This window comes from Bos mutus, chromosome 9 (genome assembly GCF_027580195.1).
Source record: "Bos mutus isolate GX-2022 chromosome 9, NWIPB_WYAK_1.1, whole genome shotgun sequence".
Taxonomy (NCBI): Eukaryota; Metazoa; Chordata; class Mammalia; order Artiodactyla; family Bovidae; genus Bos; species Bos mutus.
The window spans coordinates 83785576-83806574 of record NC_091625.1 but is presented as its reverse complement, the minus strand read 5'-3'; the positions used below and the strand labels follow the sequence as shown (position 1 = coordinate 83806574).

General features: G+C 37.5%; 1 protein-coding gene across 1 annotated transcript in view; it reads right to left on the bottom strand.

Annotated features, from left to right (window-relative positions):
- Positions 1–7785: 7785 nt before the first annotated feature.
- Positions 7786–20999, bottom strand: part of RAB32 (RAB32, member RAS oncogene family) — a 31225-nt gene continuing 18011 nt past the window's right edge. The window contains exons 2-3 of the mRNA XM_005894665.3: positions 14228–14505; positions 7786–8299 (exon numbers count right to left, since the gene is read on the bottom strand). Coding sequence (XP_005894727.2) covers positions 8153–8299; positions 14228–14505 — 425 coding nt within the window. The 3' untranslated portion in view covers positions 7786–8152. The remainder of the gene's footprint in view (positions 8300–14227; positions 14506–20999) is intronic.

Genomic DNA, 20999 nt, shown 5'->3' with positions numbered 1-20999 from the left:
TTCAGATACTTTTTTCAGATTTAAGGTAATTTCCTATATACTAATACTGCTTTAGAAATAATGAACTCCACCACTTTAAAGTGACTTCAAAATGAATATTAGAACAGAGTTAACCAGCCATGACATATAGATATTTTATTTAAAACATGAGAACTAGGAAAAGAAAGAAAAATTATATAAGGACCCAGCAGGATTTGGCTAAATTTCCTTTCTAATGTAAGCAGACTGAGTGGGTGGAGAAGCTCATAGGTAATTCCATTTGACAGACATGTTTCATTTTCTCTTTTAAGTTCACCATTAACTCTGGTTTGAAAAGTACAAGAAGTCTTCAAAAATGTACTTACAAATATGTCATTTAGTAAGGTTAAAAAGACAGACTAACTCTTTCATAATGTGCAGTTCCAAAAATATCACTGCTAGAAGTAGTCATTTGGAAGATTGTCCAACTCATTAAGAAGAAAATAAATACCGGTTTCCCTTCTTTACCTGTTGATTTAATATATTACATAAGGAATTAAAGGAGAGCAGAAAACCTTTACTTGTCTCCTTTGAATTATAAGTAGAGGATCTGATGCTGACATTCCAATGGTAGCACATGCTCATGCATGACCATTGACTTGAATAATGTCTTAGTTATCACACTGGATTATGCCTGGCACCCACAATTCAAGATAGTCTTACGTAACAATGAGTTAGAGCTGGGTACAGGAGTCAATTTCATATACTCTTGATTCAGATTAGTATGGTTCATCCTAGAGCTATCTTAAAATTTAATGAAGTAAATTCTTCTTTGTAGTTCTTCATTTAGTCATGAAATGCCTTAAAAGTCTACTACAGAAAGAAGTATTCATTTCACGTTCCCCTTACAGTTTAAACAAAAATGTATGGTGAGAAAACATTGAAATATTATAATATATAAATTCAAAACATAACGTAGTATTTTACACTTAACACTGACTTAACCAATCTTCATCTTCTACCGAAATGGGTCTTTAAATGTTTGAATACAAGTGGATTTTTGTTTAACAATGACCATTACTTTAGAATATAATATGCTTAGCTTTGCATGTATTTGAGGAGTGCTTGTACATCCATCCTGTCTGTCATCAGTTCCTATTTTACTTGTAATTCATTTCTGTGGAGAGACAACTGTTATACATATTACATATCAGTTGCAACATGCAATGAATTTATCATTAGTCATCTTATTAGACAGAATTGAAAAGAAACATGCTCAGTTAGTAACACACAAAAATATATCTAGAGTATATATATACAATTTTAAAGCTGTTATGGTATGAAAATTAGATTCTACTTCCAGCTATTATAGTCATTCTGAATCACATTGGCTAGAAAATACTGTAATATTTTACAGTACTAAATTTCCATAAGAGAAAAAAAATTGGAGAGTATTTCAGTTTGTAATCAATAAAACAAATCCTCAGAATTTCATCTTTTAGTCACAGACAGTGAAATGGTATGTTGAATTGAAATTGAAGCCAGTTTCAACCAGTATTATTATGGCTTCACTTAAAGCCATTATTGTATTTCTTTAAAGTGCTGTAGGCTCTCAAATTACAATTTAACAGCATGACTTAAGCTATACTAAAAACTCAAAAGCAAGGTTTTCTTAAAGGGAGGGAAATGGCAGGTATAAATTTAGTGCAGTTCAAAAAAAAATCAGCAAAATAATCCTACCACTAAAAAATAGCATTACATGTTAACTTAGAGTGAACATAAAATTTATAACATATGTACAAGCAAACCTCTAGAGCAGGTTTGGCAGTGAGTAGAAGATTGAAAGATAATGGTTTGATTGGGAAATGTTGATCAACTAGCAGGACAATGCCAGTGGTATTCAGGGCTTTTCAGAGGCAATAGATTGATCTACTAATCTATATATACTTCTAGCAGTATCTAATACGTAACTCTAACCAAATCACCTACATTCTACCTCCTCATCCCACGACACATAAACAACTTGGAGAATCAGAAATAAAAAGACTGATGATTTTCTATATTCATATTTCAAAAAAAAATCCTGTTTTGGAAAAGAAGTAGGTGGTTCTTATGATTTCACGTACAGATAAAGCCTGTTCTTTAAATTTCACAAATTGTTTATTCTTGGACACTGGCTAGAGGGAGCAATAAAATTTCACTCCATGCAAATGTTGATCTACATTTTAAACTCTGAGCTGAATAAGTCCAGCTATTAATCTTAGGAAAATTAACTGGTTTAGTAAGTAAATTAGTATGTGTAAGATCCAAGAAGGGCCAAATCATAAAGGATATTATTAAATGTAGTAAAAAATAAATATTTCAAAGGTAATTCAAAGCAGTATTTTTTTAAGTATTATGGTTCAAATGGAAATATTCCATTTTAGTAGTTGCATAGGAAACATACTGACCAATGTAAAATGAACTGTACCATAAAAATGTAAATATTATCTGAAAAGCTCAAGTCAGCCTTGACCAAATTCCCCAATTCTAACACTTGCCTGAGGCAATTATAATCAGGAATTTGGCATTTAGCTGTGCAGTCTTTAAATTCTTAATACATCTTTTTGTATAATTGTTACTGTAAAGAATCTGCACGCAATGTGGGAGACCAGGATTCAATCACTGTGTTGGAAAAGATTCCCTGGAGAAGGTAATGGCAACCCACTGCAGTATTCTTGCCTGGAGAATTCTATGCACAGAATCCTGGGAGGTTACAGTCCATGGCGTCGCAAAGAATTGGACAGGACTGAGCAATTAACACTTTCACTTTGTTACTATATGGCTGTACAGTATCTCCCTGTATGGGTATTCATTCATCCATATCATTTTTCCCCTATAGATAAGCATTTAGATTACTTTTTTTTTTTTTGCCTGTGTATACAGTCAGTGCTGGGCTTCTCAGGTGTGTCAGTGGTAAAGAACTCCCCTATAATGCAGGAGATGCAGGTTCAATCTCTGGGTTGGGAAGAACCCCTGGAGAAGGAAATGGCAACCCACTCCAGTATACTTGCCTGGGAAATCCCATGGACAGAGAAGCCTGGTGGGGCCACAGTCCATGGGGTCAGAAAGAGTCAGACACTACTTAGCAACTAAAGAACAACAGCAACAAACCAATCAGTGCCGCAGTGAACAGGCTCCTCTATATTCTCCCTGTGCATATAAGCAAATGTTTATCCAGAGTTGGTATTTACATTTGAAAACTTAAGTTCTCTGTGTCTTTGAAACGTATATAAATCATTTTTAAAGATAATAAGACTCTCATCAGCTTGCTCAAGGACCCAGGAGCCATCTCTCTGACATGTGATCATCAAGGAATATAGGGTTCCATTGCCAAGTTTCTCTGGAAGCAGAGAAGCCTAACTTTGTTGGAACCTCACATCAAGTTGTGAAACTGCTTTCTGCCATAAATACATACGAAGCTTATTTTTCCTTTGGATAAACCCTGTTAGCTAATGCAAATGGTCATCCTAGTTATTAAATGAATTTTGGATTCACCATGTGTGACCAGTGAGGCTGATAAGCCCTCTTGCCTGAGGACTAATTATTGCATACTTTGACAACGCCATGGAATGAGTTGGATCTGTTGGCTACATGAAAGGGTAAAATTCCTTTCCGTCTTTACCGTCACTTAGCATATTGCCTGTGATGAGCATGTTCTAGTTTCATGCTTATTCAATAATAACTGCTTTCTTTCTGTTCTACCTTTGTGGAGGGGTTTTCTGGGTTGGGAGGAGGTTTTGTTCTTAATTCTCTTTCCCCAACAATAGCAGTTCCACTTCTAGGCAAGATGTGGGACTAAGAGTCTAAAGTGAACAACAACCAGGAAGAAAAACTTGGAGGTGTCTATCAAATCCAGTTAACAGTGGATTATGAATATCTATATTCCTGCATGTTCATCCAGATCAGGGATATACTCAAACTCATACATTTTCTGCTAATTTTCCTGGTTACTAAGATTTGACACATGAATTGTCTCTTCTGTAAGTGCTGGTTTTATATTATTTGCTCATTGTTTTCTAGAATTTTTACTATTACTATTATCCAGTTTATTAATCCTCATCCAAGTTGAAAATATTTTCTTTGCTATATTTGATATAATTTTACTTACATCATTTGCTATCCAAGATATACTACTGTAACAAAAAAACATCTGTTTTCCTCTTTGGTTTAAAGAATATGAAGATTTAAGGATTTTCTTTAGCCCAATGTCAAATTTTTTTCATACATGCTAAAGCTTTTGTAGTTTTATTTCTTGTTTTCACACTTATGTTATTAATTTACGGATTGTATCATTTTAGGGAACAGTGTAATAGAGGTAGGAACAGAGATATGACTTCCTTTTTCCAAATGGCTACATTACTTGTAGATTAGTCCAGCCTTTCAAAACCCTTAGGTCTCCATTTTCTGTGGTGGATGAAGAGACTTTATTTTGCTGGCCCACTGTTTAAGGGGTTCAGACTTTCAAGAAACACTAATTTATAAATGGAAATGCAAGTGTTATATTTTGGGCAAGTTCATGGTTCATGTAAAACCATAGATTTCAAACTAAATTACACTTCAACTATTGCTACCCAAATGATAGGGTTTTCAAAATGAACATCACCATTTTTTTTAAAAAAAAGATTTCTGAGCGCTATCCTCAGAAAATTAAATCTGAAGTGAGTGCAGGCATTTTCAATTAGCGATTAAGTGAATAAGGAATTTCAAAATATTCTCTTCTTTTAATTGTTTATGTAGCTTACCCTTGTAGGGGAGCAAAATTTTCTACCCCAAAATATGTCTCTTTGACATGAGGATTAGGTTAGGCTGATTATTTTTTAAGAAACCCTAGACTCAGGAAGTCTTTTTTTTTTCACCTCCACCTTAACTCCCTAAAAGGACTTAGATAAAAGGTCTGATCCAGAAAGAGCAGTCACCAGAGATACCTACAGAGAACCTGGATCAGGTGTGGTGGCAGGGCACTCAGCAGGGCCTGGAGACCAGAGTTCTCTGTGTGTCACTCTCTGCTGGCAAAGCAACACTTCTTTACCAAACATTTGTTTTTCCACCTCGATGTGAACTGCTTTCCTCCTTTTTGAAGCCACAACCCTCACCCTCTTTCCTTTCTCTCAGATGGTAGATAAGCCTCAATTTACTTGGGTTTCCTTTTCCGGTGGGGCCGTTTGTATACAACTGATTTTTTCTTATTAATGTCTCATGTCAGTTAATTCTTAGACCAGCCAGAAGAACCTAGAAAGGGTGGAGGACACCTTTCATTTCCCTGACACCCTAAATTCAAGCTTTATGTATAAGCTGCAAAAACAAATTACAGTTAAGAATTTAGGAGTTTTCCTTCTACAGTGTATGGAATAATAAATAGAAAACTACCTCACACTTACATACAGAACCCTGCGTTTGTTTGGAAATTATTTGCAGAAAAGTAATTTTTTAAGGTGCTATCAATTTTCAAAAGACTGATGGAAAATAGATGGGGAAACAATGGAATCAGTGACAGTCTTTATTTTCTTGGGCTCCAAAATCACTGCAGATGGTGACTATAGCCATGAAATTAACACACTTGCTCCTTGGAAGAAAAGCTATGACAAACCTAGACAGCATATTCAAAAGCAGAGACATCACTTTGCCGACAAAGGTCCATCTAGCCAGTTACCGTTTTTCTAGTAATCATGCATAGATGTGACAGTTGGACCATAAAGAAAGCTGAGGGCCGAAGAATTGATGCTTTTGAACTGTGATGTTGGAGAAGACTCTTGAGAGTCCCTTGGACAGCAAAGATATCAAACCAGCCAATCCTAAAGGAAATCAATCCTGAATATTCATTGGAAGGACTGATGTTGAAGCTGAAGCTCCAATACTTTGGCCACCTGATGAGAAGAGCTGACTCATTTGAAAAGACCCTAATGCTGAGAAAGACTGAAGGCAGGAGGAGAAGGGGATGACAGAGGGTGAGATGGTTGGATGGCATCACCAACTCAATGATCATGAGTTTGAGCAAGCTCTGAGAGTTGGTGATGGAGAGGGAAGCCTGGCATGCTGCAGTCCATGGGGTCTCAAAGAGTTGGACTCAACTGAACTGTCTGAATCTTTAAAATTATTTTAAAAGAAGAAAACAAATATGAAAATGGGCAAAGAAAGTGCTATACTCATGGTTTTGAATTTACTGCTAAATCAATTTAAACATGATGAATTTCCTGTAAAAAATAAAAATCAATATATGAAAAAAGAATATTCCAAGCAGACTTCAGTCTTTTAGTGACTGTCTAGAATAAGTTTTATATTGCTAATCTTTTGGTTTTGGCATGAATATTTCATAATACTTATACTATTGGACTCTGTAATTTAAGAAAGCTTAAAAAGTTTAACTTTGTGCCTACACTAGAAAAAAAAATTATTTAAAGTATGACACGTATGTTTCCTAAAAAGGAAGACTTAAGGGTTGTATTAACTAAGTAGTGTTACTTAATCAGGGTCTGTTTTCTATTCCTTGGCCTAAGAAAAATCTGATTCTGTAAAGAATACTTGTCCAAAGAGGTTAAAGATTTGATTTACTTAAATATATAACATATAAATCCATTGGTAATTCCTAGCCAAGGTTCAGGTTTAACACAGAAGAGCAAGCTACATTCTACTGCTCATAACAATGACTACTTATTCTCAGAATACACCTGTCAGAGAAAATGCAATTTGCTTTTTTTTTTCCCCCCTGCTAAATAAATGTATAGATCTTTCCTATTTGAGCTCAGGCTTAATATACAAGGCCTCATTGTGCACTGGTTTTGGGATGTCACAGATAACCTTTAAATTTCCTTTGAAAGAGATAAGTTGAACCTTTCATATGATATCAACTCCCTTAAAAATAAAGGGCAAAAGAAAAATAAAGGCAAAAGTAACAGACACAGACTTTTCTAAGGCAGAAAAAGTATACACCAAATGACCTTTCTAGAACTACATGAATTTAAAACAAAAGTTTCATTTTAAATGACAATACAAATATTGTGACCCTGCTTTTAAGTTTCTCATGTACTATACTTTAAATGTTCAAAACTTTGTGTAAAACCACGTGACCCAATTTCTTTCACAATATCTGCTGTAGAAATCTTAATTGTATACACTTACTTAGAAATAAATTCTCTCCTAAAGCATTATTACAGATTTGAAAGGACTACTTAGAACTGCAACAATAATATCAATCGAGTTCTTAGTTATCAACAAACACACAGAAAGAAGAGAGGAGAGAACTGATGAAGGAGAGAGGAGAGATGTTCATTTATGTTGTTTCCAACTGGTAGCAACCATATCAGAAAGCCAGGGTGGTGGGAGTGCTTCTTGAATCCTTAGGAGGGGATTTTAAGGTATTTAAGAGGAATAACCACATGCTTACACTAGCCAGGGCTACTTAAATTATATATTTTAAGGATAACAATTTTACATGAAGTACCAAAGTTCTGGCTAGAAAAATAGATTGCTAAACAGAAACTTCCAGCTTTCCATGGCTGAATCTAAAGTGATAGTGAAAGTGATAGTCATTCAGTCGTGTCTGACTCTTTGCGACCCCATGGACTGTAGCTCACCAGGCTCCTTTGTCCATGGGATTCTCCGGGCAAGAATATTGGAGCGGGTAACCATTCCTTTCTCCAAGGGATCTTCCTGACCCAGGGGTTAAACCCGGGTCTCCTGCATTACAGGCAGATTCTTTACCATCTGAGCCATGAGGGGAAGCCCTAAGAGTCCAAAAGCCTCTCTCAAATATGGGGATGCGACAAAAATATAGACTCATGAAACTACAGCGAGGCTGCAGGGAAAGTTTATTACCACCCAGTTTTCACACTGAAAGTCACAACTTGTAAGTCTTAACAAATACTGAGCAACTGTTATTTTAAAAGTTGTTGAAAAGGACGTCAACATTATCCTGAATATGATGGCAACAACAGCAGAAGCCTAAGTGCTCAGGGTGAAGGGGTGGAGCCATTGGCAGGACTTCTCCGCCAGGGTCCTTTTCAAAAAGTCTCAGGCTCCCGGGGTGGCATCATTCATTTTCAGGCGCAGCCCTGGGCAGATTTATAGAGCAACACATCCACCATCTGCAATCCAGTTTCAGGACCTTGCTTCCAGTCAGTCAGACTGCACCCGCAGGAGAGAAGCAGATGCCAAGTCAGCAACACTGGGTCTTGCTCTCTTTTTTCACAGTCTCCTCTTCCAGTTTAATCCTGCCATCGTTTTCTTCATTAGGGAAGCTTTGGTGGTTGGCAAGAATGTTCTCCACCAGGAACCGGGCTGCTTCATCGATGTTGACATTATCCTACAGGGCAGAAACAAGGATTAATTCTTAGAGGAAAACACTAAGAGTATTATTACTAGGAACTAGGAAAGTGTGTTAGAGAGGGCACGATAAGGACAGCTCCATCTCCTGCTCCAATATTAAAACTGTTTGCTGAGAGTCAATACTATTGTCTAACAGGTCTAGAGAACCCTCTTCTTCCTACAAAGGATCCCTCTTTCTGATGTTCTTGTTTTTCAATGTTTTAAACTTTGGTGCTGAGGTTCAATGAACTGTCTCCATGGCTGAAGATGAATCTTCATCCTGCTCTAGGTTGCCAGCCACATAAGTGAAAGCACAGATATAAAAGGGCTTCCCTGGTGGCTCAGAGGGTAAAGCATCTGCCTGCAATGCAGGAGACCCAGGTTCAATCCCTGGGTCAGGAAGATCCCCTGGAGAAGGAAATGGCAACCCACTCTGGTGCTCTTGCCTGGAAAATCACATGGACTGAGCAGCCTGGTAGGCTACAGTCCATGGGGTTGCAAAGAGTCGGACACGACTGAGCCATTTCATTTTCACTTTTCATTTTACAGATATCAAAACAAAACTCAATAATCTGTTCTTGAACATCTACTTCCAGTATTCAGGATACCCTGTGGAAAAAAATGTTAAAGGGTTCAAACCACATTCAAATATGATAAATGCAGCATATCACTTCCCCATCCCTGACTGCAAATTGTGACTTTTAGTTGATGTGTATAAACTGAGCTGAAACAATGTTGTGGGTGAGATGTTAAGGAGGCTCTAAGGAATCACTAGCTATCATATTTGTGTGACTGATTCATATGCTGTCATTGCATATATACTAAGTAACACATAGCAAAAACTGTGCTTATTTATAAAGTAGAGGTAGTAGGAACTGATAGACATTTCTAAAGCTATTGTGGAAAATACGTAAATATATACTTATGAACTTCCCACGTGGCTCCATGGTAAAGAAACTCCCTGGCAATACAAGACACAGGTTCCATCCCTGGGCCAGGAAGATTCCCTGGAGGAGGAAATGGCAACCCACTCCATTATTCTTGTCTGGAAAACCCCATGCACAAAGGAGCCAGGGGTCGCAAAGAGTCAGACACGACTGAGCGACTAAGCACGATGTGCTCTTTTCAGCATCTGAGGAGGTACACTTGCTTCAGTTCATGTCTGCCAGGCTTCTCCACTGAAAAGGGACTATTTTTCACTTTGCACTTAGTAAGTACAAGTGTGTAAATACCCTGTTTTTCACCATACCTTTCCCTACTCATTTTGACATCAATTAATTTTCTCCCTGGAACAAGTATTACTGTTATATTTAATGGTGACTTTCTATCTCCATCATTTCTTCTTCATTTATGATTTGGAATTCTACAGTTAGGAAGAGTTTTTTCTCTTCTCTCCCTCTTAGTCACTTGTTTGTTCATGTCACAGATTATTACTTTATTCTATGGATTAGATCCATAACAATATATATTTACTTTGTTGTTCAATCTATTGTCTTAAATTTTGGAGCTCTTACAAGCAGGCGCCTGTGTCTTTTTGACATGTTTCCATCGTTGTGTTGTTTCCTTAGCTTCTGGCATCACAGAATACCTCAGGCACATCTTTACTTTTCTTGTTCCACTAGTTACTAGATAACTGTATTTAAAAACCAGATTCTGAGGACTTGTAAACTCATGAGTTCTGTGTCGTTATGGCTTCTTCAGCAGACACACCCAGGAAATATGTGATGTTTTTGAACTGTGGTGCTGGAGAAGACTCTTAAGAGTCCCTTGGACTGCAAGGAGATCCAACCAGTCCATCCTAAAGGAAATCAACCCTGAATATTCATTGGAAGGACTGATGCTGAAGCTGAGGCTCCAATACTTTGGATACCTGATGAGAAGAGCCACTCACTGAAAAAGACCCTGATGCTGGGAAAGACTGAGGCTAAGAAGAGAAGGGGACGACAGAGGATGAGATGGTTGGATGGCATCATCGACTCAATGGACATGAGTTTGAGCAAACTCCAGGAGATAGTGAAGGACAGGGAAGCCTGGCGTGCTGCATCCATATGGTCTCAAAGAATCAGACATGAACTAAGTGATCGAACAACAATACATACATTAGTATCTGCCTCTATGTTTATCTGTTTATACATATATGTGTGTATGTGTGCATGTGTGTATATGCACACACACAAATATACACATAAACACAGGATTTATACATATATGTATGTGTATATATGTTAAACGTTAAGTTCATATGGACCTTTCCAATTCCAAGCTAATACCGCAAGGTTCATTCTAGGCTTCTCCCTTATTTGTTGTAACTTTCTCAGACAGTGAGAACTCTGTCTGAGGAGTAAAGACCTCTGCTATTTATTCAGGTATCTTTTCTAGCACAAAACAAGCTTTATTGTTTTTAACCTCTACTCCTAAGGTAAGCATAAACTTTAATTAAAGTATTGATCTTTAAATGCCCTAATGTCCCTCAGTCTCCACCATCCCCGTTATACCAAATAATTAAAACATTCTCTAACTGCATCTAATTGTAACTCATTAAGAACAGAAAGTCCCATGCTATAGTGTAATTAGTCACACATTTTCATATTGGAAATCCATTATTTGCCATAAAGGTGAAGAGATGAAGCTCATGAATTTAAACTTGCCTTTTGGCTGTGTTCCCAAAGGAACAGGCTGTGATCCCTGCAAGTCTAGCAGAAATCAGTTTGAAGCTAACTGCTGGCCAGCTCAGAATCAGAGGTGTTAATGGCATGTAGGCAGTATTTTAAACCTTGACTAAAAATTTTAACCAAAATTTTATATTTCTCTTGAAATACTCATCACTAAGGAAATCTGTAGGAAACTATATTTGTAGGAAGGCACAGAACATATGAATATTTTCCTTTTTACCTCTACAAGCTACCCTGTCTATACATATAATGAAGCTGATGACTTACACAGTCTCAGGCTACATGCCACATGATACTATTGTTTATGAATCTTCCATCTAGATTCTGGGGAGAAATTTGGATTTATTACCTGAATGATTAATTTAAAAAAAAAACAGAAGAGGAATTTTTATCTGTAATACATTCATCTTCTCTGTCAAATCTCTTGCTCTAGTAAACATTTACACACACCACTAATTTTTTTCCAACAAAGCTGGGAAGTAAAACAAATCCCTTGACAGATGCAGAGAGAAGACAAGAGGGCATGGCTCCCAGAACAAGTACCTCTATGAAAAGCCGTCCCTTCTGCAATCTCTTCCTTCCTGTTTGGCTGAGTGCTCATGCAGTACACCTCTGGGCTTCATCTCTGTTCCACCACTACTTTTTAAATATGAAACTAAATTTTAATTTATAATAGAGTAGATTTATTATATAATAAATAGCCTTTAGCCTAGAAGTAAACACTTCTGCCCCTAGCAGACACTGTTCTTCCCAATGAACCCTCCATCACAATATTTTCAGAGCACATTTTGTGTAGTCTCCCATAGGTTTGCTTTCATTATTCTCATCTTCAGTGGCAGCAAATAATCTTCCACTTTTAGGGTGGGTTTCTAGTAAAGCTAAAGTAACCTGTTAAGTAGGTGATTTGGAGGAAAAAAAAATATGTATGTGTGTGTATGTATATGTATACACACATAAAAAATAATATGTGTGTATGTGTATGTATATATACATACACACACATACATTTTTTTTTTAGTTTTATTTTTTTCTAATTTTATTTTATTTTTAAACTTTACATAATTGTATTAGTTTTGTCAAATATCAAAATGAATCCGCCACAGGTATACATGTGTTCCCCATCCCAAACCCTCCTCCCTCCTCCCTCCCCATACCATCCCTCTGGGCCGTCCCAGTGCACCAGCCCCAAGCATCCAGCATCGTGCATCGAACCTGGACTGGCAACTTGTTTCCTACATGATATTTTACATGTTTCATTGCCATTCTCCCAAATCTTCCCACCCTCTCCCTCTCCCACAGAGTCCATAAGACTGTTCTATACATCAGTGTCTCTTTTGCTGTCTCGTACACTGGGTTATTGTTACCATCTTTCTAAATTCCATATATATGCGTTAGTATACTGTATTTATGTTTTTCCTTCTGGCTTACTTCATTCTGTATAATAGGCTCCAGTTTCATCCACCTCATTAGAACTGATTCAAATGTATTCTTTTTAATGGCTGAGTAATACTCCATTGTGTATATGTACCACAGCTTTCTTATCCATTCATCTGCTGATGGACATCTAGGTTGCTTCCATGTCCTGGCTATTATAAACAGTGCTGCGATGAACATTGGGGTACACGTGTCTCTTTCCCTTCTGGTTTCCTCAGTGTGTATGCCCAGCAGTGGGGTTGCTGGATCATAAGGCAGTTCTATTTCCAGTTTTTTAAAGAATCTCCACACTGTTCTCCATAGTGGCTGTACTAGTTTGCATTCCCACCAACAGTGTAAGAGGGTTCCCTTTTCTCCACACCCTCTCCAGCATTTATTATTTGTAGACTTTTGGATTGCAGCCATTCTGACTGGTGTGAAATGGTACCTCATAGTGGTTTTGATTTGCATTTCTCTGATAATGAGTGATGTTGAGCATCTTTTCATGTGTTTGTTAGCCATCTGTATGTCTTCTTTGGAGAAATGTCTATTTAGTTCTTTGGCCCATTTTTTTATTGGGTCGTTTATTTTTCTGGAGTTGAGCTGTAGGAGTTGCTTGTATATTTTTGAGATTAGTTGTTTGTCCGTTGCTTCATTTGCTATTATTTTCTCCCATTCTGAAGGCTGTCTTTTCACCTTGCTAATAGTTTCCTTTGATGTGCAGAAGCTTTTAAGGTTAATTAGGTCCCATTTGTTTATTTTTGCTTTTATTTCCAATATTCTGGGAGGTGGGTCATAGAGGATCCTGCTGTGATGTATGTCGGAGAGTGTTTTGCCTATGTTCTCCTCTAGGAGTTTTATAGTTTCTGGTCTTACGTTTAGATCTTTAATCCATATTCTTCACACATACATATTTTTATGTGTTTATATATATATATATATATATATATAAACCACTCTGGTAAATCCATCTAAATCCTCTCTATACATAAGAAATTCACTGAAGTGTACTAAAAGCTGAAACTGTGTTAAAATTATATCAGTTTGGTTTCGAGTTTGTCATCATCACATAATTTCACCAACATTTCATCATTCTTCCATGTCTGATTGTTATTGGACCTCTAAAGTGAAACTTGTAATGCATATAAATACACTCCAACACAAAATTTTATGCTTGGGATTTTCACCTTTGGTTTCCAGTATATGTAGACTATTAAGATTTTCATCAGCCAATCTGTATTTTTCTTCAAAAAATATTTTATCCAGTTTTCCATCATGGTTGAAAGAACATCTTACTCTACTGTTCATGACAAAATATGTCACAATTGTTGATGCTTTCCTTTTGCTCAAATTTTTCATACACATTTGATCTACAATTCCTCCAACATCATCTAAATACATCTTCCCTTTGACCTTTTCAATGTCTTTGTTAGTCCTGCCCACGACTTACATCTTCACTAAGGATGTCTATGTCCCTATGTTTTGTTAAATCTTCTGTAAAAATCAAAATTAGTTGTGCTTGACAATATACTTCATACCCCATAAACTCCAGGGTGCATGAAAAATACCTTAAGGACTCAAACTCACAGAAAATGTCATTTGTTCTTTGCTCTAATAATATTTTTTATTTTAATGTAAAATCTGCCCTTCTATTCACCTCCCTACTAGCCAATTCTGAAAACCTTCCTGCAGCTGACTGAAATAAGCTGTAACATATCTATGTTTCACCTTTCACTAGGCTGCTGAAAAACACTCGGGTAAATCTGTCTAAATCCTTTACAGTTACAGGTAAGATGTATGAGTTAACTGCAGAGCAGATACAAACACGCAGCAGAGCTCACCTTCGCAGAGGTTTCAAACCATCCTGTGAAGCCATGTTCTTTGCAGAACTGGTCCATCTGGGAAGGAGTCTGGCCACTGTCCTTTTTCTGGTCACATTTGTTAGCCAAAAGGACAGCAGGAATAGGGCTGCCGTTTGGAAGATGTACTTTACTATCCAGATCACTTTTCCATTTTAAAACAGCATCAAACGTGGAACCTCTCGAAATATCAAAGACAATGAAGGCACCAACAGCTTCTTTGTAATATACTCGGGTCATGTTGCCAAAACGCTCCTGTCCTAGAAATAAATATAGTGAGACATCAAAAACTTAAAATTCAGTCAGAGGCTATATTTAGATATAACCCTTTTTAACCCTAAGAATAATGTTGTAAACACATCTGTCATTCCAGAGCAACAGAGATGGGTGGGATTAAGGACACACACAGAACCACAACCCACAGGGCAGAAGTGGTTGCTCACCTGCTCTCAGGACAGTTACTTGTTTTATGTCCTCTGTGCATGTACACTACATTCTCCACAAATATCAAGATGCCACTCCTATAGCTACAGAATCCATCATGGGCCCTCTCACTCGCCCTGGTCTAAGAGAGGTACCAAAGCAAAAAAAGAAAGTTGGGTGTGGAGGGAAGAGACAAGAATAGAAGAAAACAGACTTGCAGGAAGAAGATAAGTGTGGTGGGTAAAACGCTAGTCAAAAAGATTAGGCCTGGACCTGAGATAAAGGAGCTCACGTTCTTAACTCCTCTTTTTTCACATCTCCAGCAAAACCCACTTTCCTTTTCCTTTTTAAATTTTTTTAAAGGAGGATAATTACTTCACAACTCTGTGCTGGTATCTGCAGTACAACAATGTGAATACATATACTCCTTCCCTCTTGAGCCTCCCTCCCTTTTCCCATCCCATTTCTCTAGGAAGTCAGAGTGCCAGGCTGGGCTCCCTATGTTAGACAGCAAGTTCCCACAAGCAATCTTTTTAACACCTGATAGTGTATATGTGTGTATGTGTGTGTATATGTGTGTATGTGTGTGTATATATATATATAAATGCTACTTTCTCACTTTTGACTCGAAATGCAAGACTGCTCTCCTCTAAGAAGGTAAATGTGCAAAACCACTACTTTAGTAAAACATGGTACAACTGTGCTATTAAAAGAAGGATCAACTATAGAGCTCTTAGGATATCATTGTACTTTTAAAATAGCTTAATATGTTAAACACTTTTTTTTTTTGGAAAAAAATCTACCATTAAACATACCATATAGGTCTTAGCAAAGCATTCACTTACTATCTGGTATTGACTTAGGAAGAATTTTTTCTTCATCTGACAGACAGAAAAACGTGCAAAAGCTGCCTGGCCAGGACTCCAACAGCTCCAACTAAAGAAGATGGGACTAAGGCTGGATCTCCTGACTCCCAAGCGTGTGGAAACATGCCCGTCATTCTGACCTATCCTGCAGCTGCCCTGACTTCTAAAGCTCTTACCTTTAGTGGGGCAAAGTACTGACTATAGTGCTAAGGGAAAATGACTGCGATCACTACAAATCTAAGATTTATAACTCTTTGTCTAATGATAAAAACATGTGCTACGATGGAACATTTTCCTATTAAAACATACAATGAAAAACAAGCTTTTATCTAATTTTACTGGTAGTAAAGAAAGCAAGACTGTCCCCTAAATTAATCATTTTTCTCCTCCAAATTCTATGCCATCACACATTTTTAGATATTATTAATGGAATAATTGAAGAAGAACACAACAGTCAAACTTAAATGGATAAACAGAGTTCATCTAGTTTATGACTGCTCCCCAGAGGGGCTTATCTGAGGTGTACTGTGACAGTTCAGAGTTCCAAATTTTGTTATAATGAACAGTCACATGAGAAATGTCATTATCATGTTCATATATTATTAGTGATGTAAATCTGACCAGCCAACTATTTAGTTTATTTGCTCACAATGCTGACATTTATAAAAAGCTCATGTTGTATCCTTTTCTATTAATGTACATTTAATTATCACACAAGGCATGCTGGCAGAGAACAGACCAACCATTCAAGGTCAGTATCACCATTTTGTAAACACTGCACAGATGCATTAAGGTGCACCTAATTCCAAACAGAGAGCACACAATACCAATGATTTTGATTTTTCTCAATTTTAATTATATGAAACAACTACAGCAATAAGAGAAATGAGTACTGCTAACTTAGTCCAGATAACAAGATAATTACATAATTATAAAAACATTCCTTTGGGCTACGCTTTAATTTAGAAGAGGGTAAGGTGCCAAACTAACAAACGTATATAGAAATCCAGAAATTATGAAGAACTATTGCACTCTAGTGACTTTTGTTTCTAGAATCATCTGTAAATTCTCTCCCCAAATATTTCTTTTTGCCAGCTGTGTTAGTGAACATACAAGTTTGTATTCATATAAAATTTCTGATTAAACCATAAGAAAAAAAGAAATGTATGAGACAAGGCATTTTTGAGGAGGATCTTGTGACTTAAAATACCCAAGCCTTTGACAAAATTCAACATCCATTTATGATAAGAACTCTCCAGAAAGCAGGAATAGAAGGAACATACCTCAACATAATAAAAGCTATATATGACAAACCCATAGCAAACATTATCCTCAATGGTGAAAAATTGAAAGCATTTCCTCTAAAGTCAGGAACAAGACAAAGGTGCCCACTTTCACCATTACTATTCAACATAGTTTTGGAAGTTCTGGCCACAGCAATCAGAGCAGAAAAAGAAATAAAAGGAATCCAAATTGGAAAAGAAGAAGTAAAACTCTCACTATTTGCAGATGACATGATCTTCTACATAGAAAACCCTAAAGACTCCACCAGAAAATTACTAGAACTAATCAATGGTTATAGTAAAGTTGCAGGATATAAAATCAACACACAGAAATCCCTTGCATTCCTATACACTAATAATGAGAAAACTGAAAGAGAAATTAAGGAAACAATTCCATTCACCATTGCAACGGAAAGAATAAAATACTTAGGAATATATCTACCTAAAGAAACTAAAGACCTATATATAGAAAACTATAAAACACTGGTGAAAGAAATCAAAGAGGACACTAATAGATGGAGAAATATACCATGTTCATGGATTGGAAGAATCAATATAGTGAAAATGAGTATACTACCCAAAGCAATTTATAGATTCAATGCAATCCCTATCAAGCTACCAACAGTATTCTTCACAGAGCTAGAACAAATAATTTCACAATGTGTACGGAAATACAAAAAATCTCGAATAGCCAAAGCTATCTTGAGAAAGAAGAATGGAACTGGAGGAATCAACCTACCTGACTTCAGGCTCTATTACAAAGCCACAGTCATCAAGACAGTATGGTACTGGCACAAAGACAGAAATATTGATCAATGGAACAAAATAGAAAGCCCAGAGATAAATCCACGCACATATGGACACCTTATCTTTGACAAAGGAGGTAAGAATATACAATGGATTAAAGACAATCTCTTTAACAAGTGGTGCTGGGAAAACTGGTCAACCACTTGTAAAAGAATCAAACTAGAACACTTTCTAACACCATACACAAAAATAAACTCAAAATGGATTAAAGATCTCAACGTAAGACCAGAAACTATAAAACTCCTAGAGGAGAACATAGGCAAAACACTCTCTGACATACATCACAGCAGGATCCTCTATGACCCACCTCCCAGAATATTGGAAATAAAAGCAAAAATAAACAAATGGGAACTAATTAAACTTAAAAGCTTCTGCACAACAAAGGAAACTATTAGCAAGGTGAAAAGACAGCCTTCAGAATGGGAGAAAATAATAGCAAATGAAGCAACTGACAAACAACTAATCTCAAAAATATACAAGCAACTCCTACAGCTCAACTCCAGAAAAATAAATGACTCAATCAAAAAATGGGCCAAAGAACTAAATAGACATTTCTCCAAAGAAGACATACAGATGGCTAACAAAGACATGAAAAGATGCTCAACATCACTCATTATCAGAGAAATGCAAATCAAGACCACTATGAGGTACCATTTCACACATCAGAATGGCTGCAATCCAAAAGTCTACAAATAATAAATGTTGGAGAGGGTGTGGAGGAAAGGGAACCCTCTTACACTGTTGGTGGGAATGCAAACTAGTATAGCCACTATGGAGAACAGTGTGGAGATTCCTTAAAAAACTGGAAATAGAACTGCCTTTTGACCCAGCAATCCCACTGCTGGGCATACACACTGAGGAAACCAGAAGGGAAAGAGACACGTGTACCCCAATGTTCATCGCAGCACTGTTTATAATAGCCAGGACATGGAAGCAACCTAGATGTCCATCAGCAGATGAATGGATAAGAAAGCTGTGGTACATATACACAATGGAGTATTACTCAGCCATTAAAAAGAATACATTTGAATCAGTTCTAATGAGGTGGATGAAACTGGAGCCTATTATACAGAGTGAAGTAAGCCAGAAAGAAAAACACCAATACAGTATACTAACACATATATATGGAATTTAGAAAGATGATAACAATAACCCTGTGTACGAGACAGCAAAAGAGACACTGATGTATAGAACAGTCTTATGGACTCTGTGGGAGAGGGAGAGGGTGGGGAGATTTGGGAGAATGGCATTGAAACATGTATAATATCATGTATGAAACGAGTTGCCAGTTCAGGTTCGATGCCGATACTGGATGCTTGGGGCTGGTGCACTGGGACGACTCAGAGGGAGGGTATGGGGAGGGAGGACGGAGGAGGGTTCAGGATGGGGAACACAGGTATACCTGTGGTGGATTCATTTCGATATTTGGCAAAACTAATATTGTAAAGTTTAAAAATAAAATAAAATTTAAAAAAAAATACCCATTCCAGTTCCAGGGCCAGGATTCAATCCTCCTTGACATTCTCACAGCAGACAGTGTGCTTTCTAACACCACCATATATGACAAGTCTAAACGGTGCCAATTACACTGTTAAGCATTTCATGCAAAGATAAGATGGGCAACGTAAAGGACAGAAACAGCAACGACCTAACAGAATAATGTTCGTCACTCAGTTGTGTCCGACTCTTTGCGATCCCATGACTGTAGCCTGCCAGGCTCCTCTGTCCATGGAACTCTCCAGGCAAGAATACTGGAGTGGGTGGCCATTCCCTTCTCCCAGGGATCTTCCGGACCCAGAGATCAAATCTGGGTCTCCTTCATTGCAGGCAGATTCCTTACCAACTGAGACACCAGGGAAGCCCAGATACAAACAAAGCTGGTGGACAGGATGGAACTCCAGCTGAGCTATTCCAAATCCTAAAAGATGATGCTATCAAAGTGCTGCAGTCAATATGTCAGCAAATTTGGAAAAAACAGCAGTGGCCACAGGACTGGAAAAGGTCAGTTTTCATTCCAATTCCAAAGAAAAGCCATGCCAATGAATGTTTCAATTATCGTACAAATGGGAACATTTCACATGCTAGCAAGGTAATGCTAAAAATCCTTCAAGTTGGGCTTCAGCAGTATGTGAACCAAGAAATTCTAAGTGTACAAGTTGGATTTAGAAAAAGCAGAGGAACCAGAGATCAAATTGCCAACATCCGTTGTATCACAGAAAAAGCAAGCAGAAAAACATCTGCTTCATTGACTACGCTAAAGCCTTTAACTGTGTGGATCACACAAATTGTGGAAAAGTCTTAAAGCAATGGGAATACCAGACTACCTTATCTGCCTCTTGAGAAACCTGTATGCCGGACAAGAAGCAATAGTTAGAATTGGACATGGAACAATGGAGAGGTTCCACATTGGGAAAGGAGTATGTCAAGGCTGTATACTGTTACACTGCTTTTTTAACTTATATGCAGAGTGCATCATGTGAAACGCTAGGCTGGATGAATCACAAGCTAGAATCAAGATTGCTGGGAGAAATATCAATAACCTCAGATTCGCAGATGATACCACTCTAATGGCAGAAAGAGAAGAGGGCTAAAGAGCCTCTTGATGAAAGTGAAAGAGGAAAGTGAAAAAGCTGGCTTAAAATTCAATATTAAAAAATTAAGATCATAGGATCCAGTCCCATCACTTCATGGCAAATAGATGGGGGAAAAAGTGGAAATAGTGACAGACTTTATATTCCTGGGCTCCAAAATCACTGAAGACAGTGACTGCAGCCATGAAATTAAAAGGCACTTCCTCCTTGGAAGAAATCTATGAAAAACCTAGACAGTGTATTAATTTTGCCAACAATGGTCCATATAGTCAAAGTTATGGTTTTACCAGTTCAGTTCAGTTGCTCAGTCATGTCTGACTCTTTGCGACCCCATGGACCTCAGCACACCAGGCTTTCCTGTTCATCACCAACTCCCAGAGCTAACTAAAACTCATGTCCATCAAGTTGATGATGCCATCCAACCATCTCATCCTCTGGTGTCCCCTTCTCCTCCTGCCTTTAACCTTTCCCAGAATCAGGGTCTTGTCCAATGAGTCAGTTCCTCACGTCAGGTGGCCAAAGTATTGGAGTTTCAGCTTCAGCATCAGTCCTTCCAATGAATATTCAGGACTGATTTCCTTTATGACGGACGGACTTGTTGGATCTCCTTGCAATCCAAGAAGACTCATGAGTCTTCTCCAACACCACAGTTCAAAAGCATCAATTCTTTGGTGCTCAGCTTTCTTTGTAGTCCAATTCTCACATCCATACATGACTACTGGAAAAACCATAGCTTTGACTAGACAGACCTTTGTTTGTTTTACCAGTAGTCATGTACAGATGT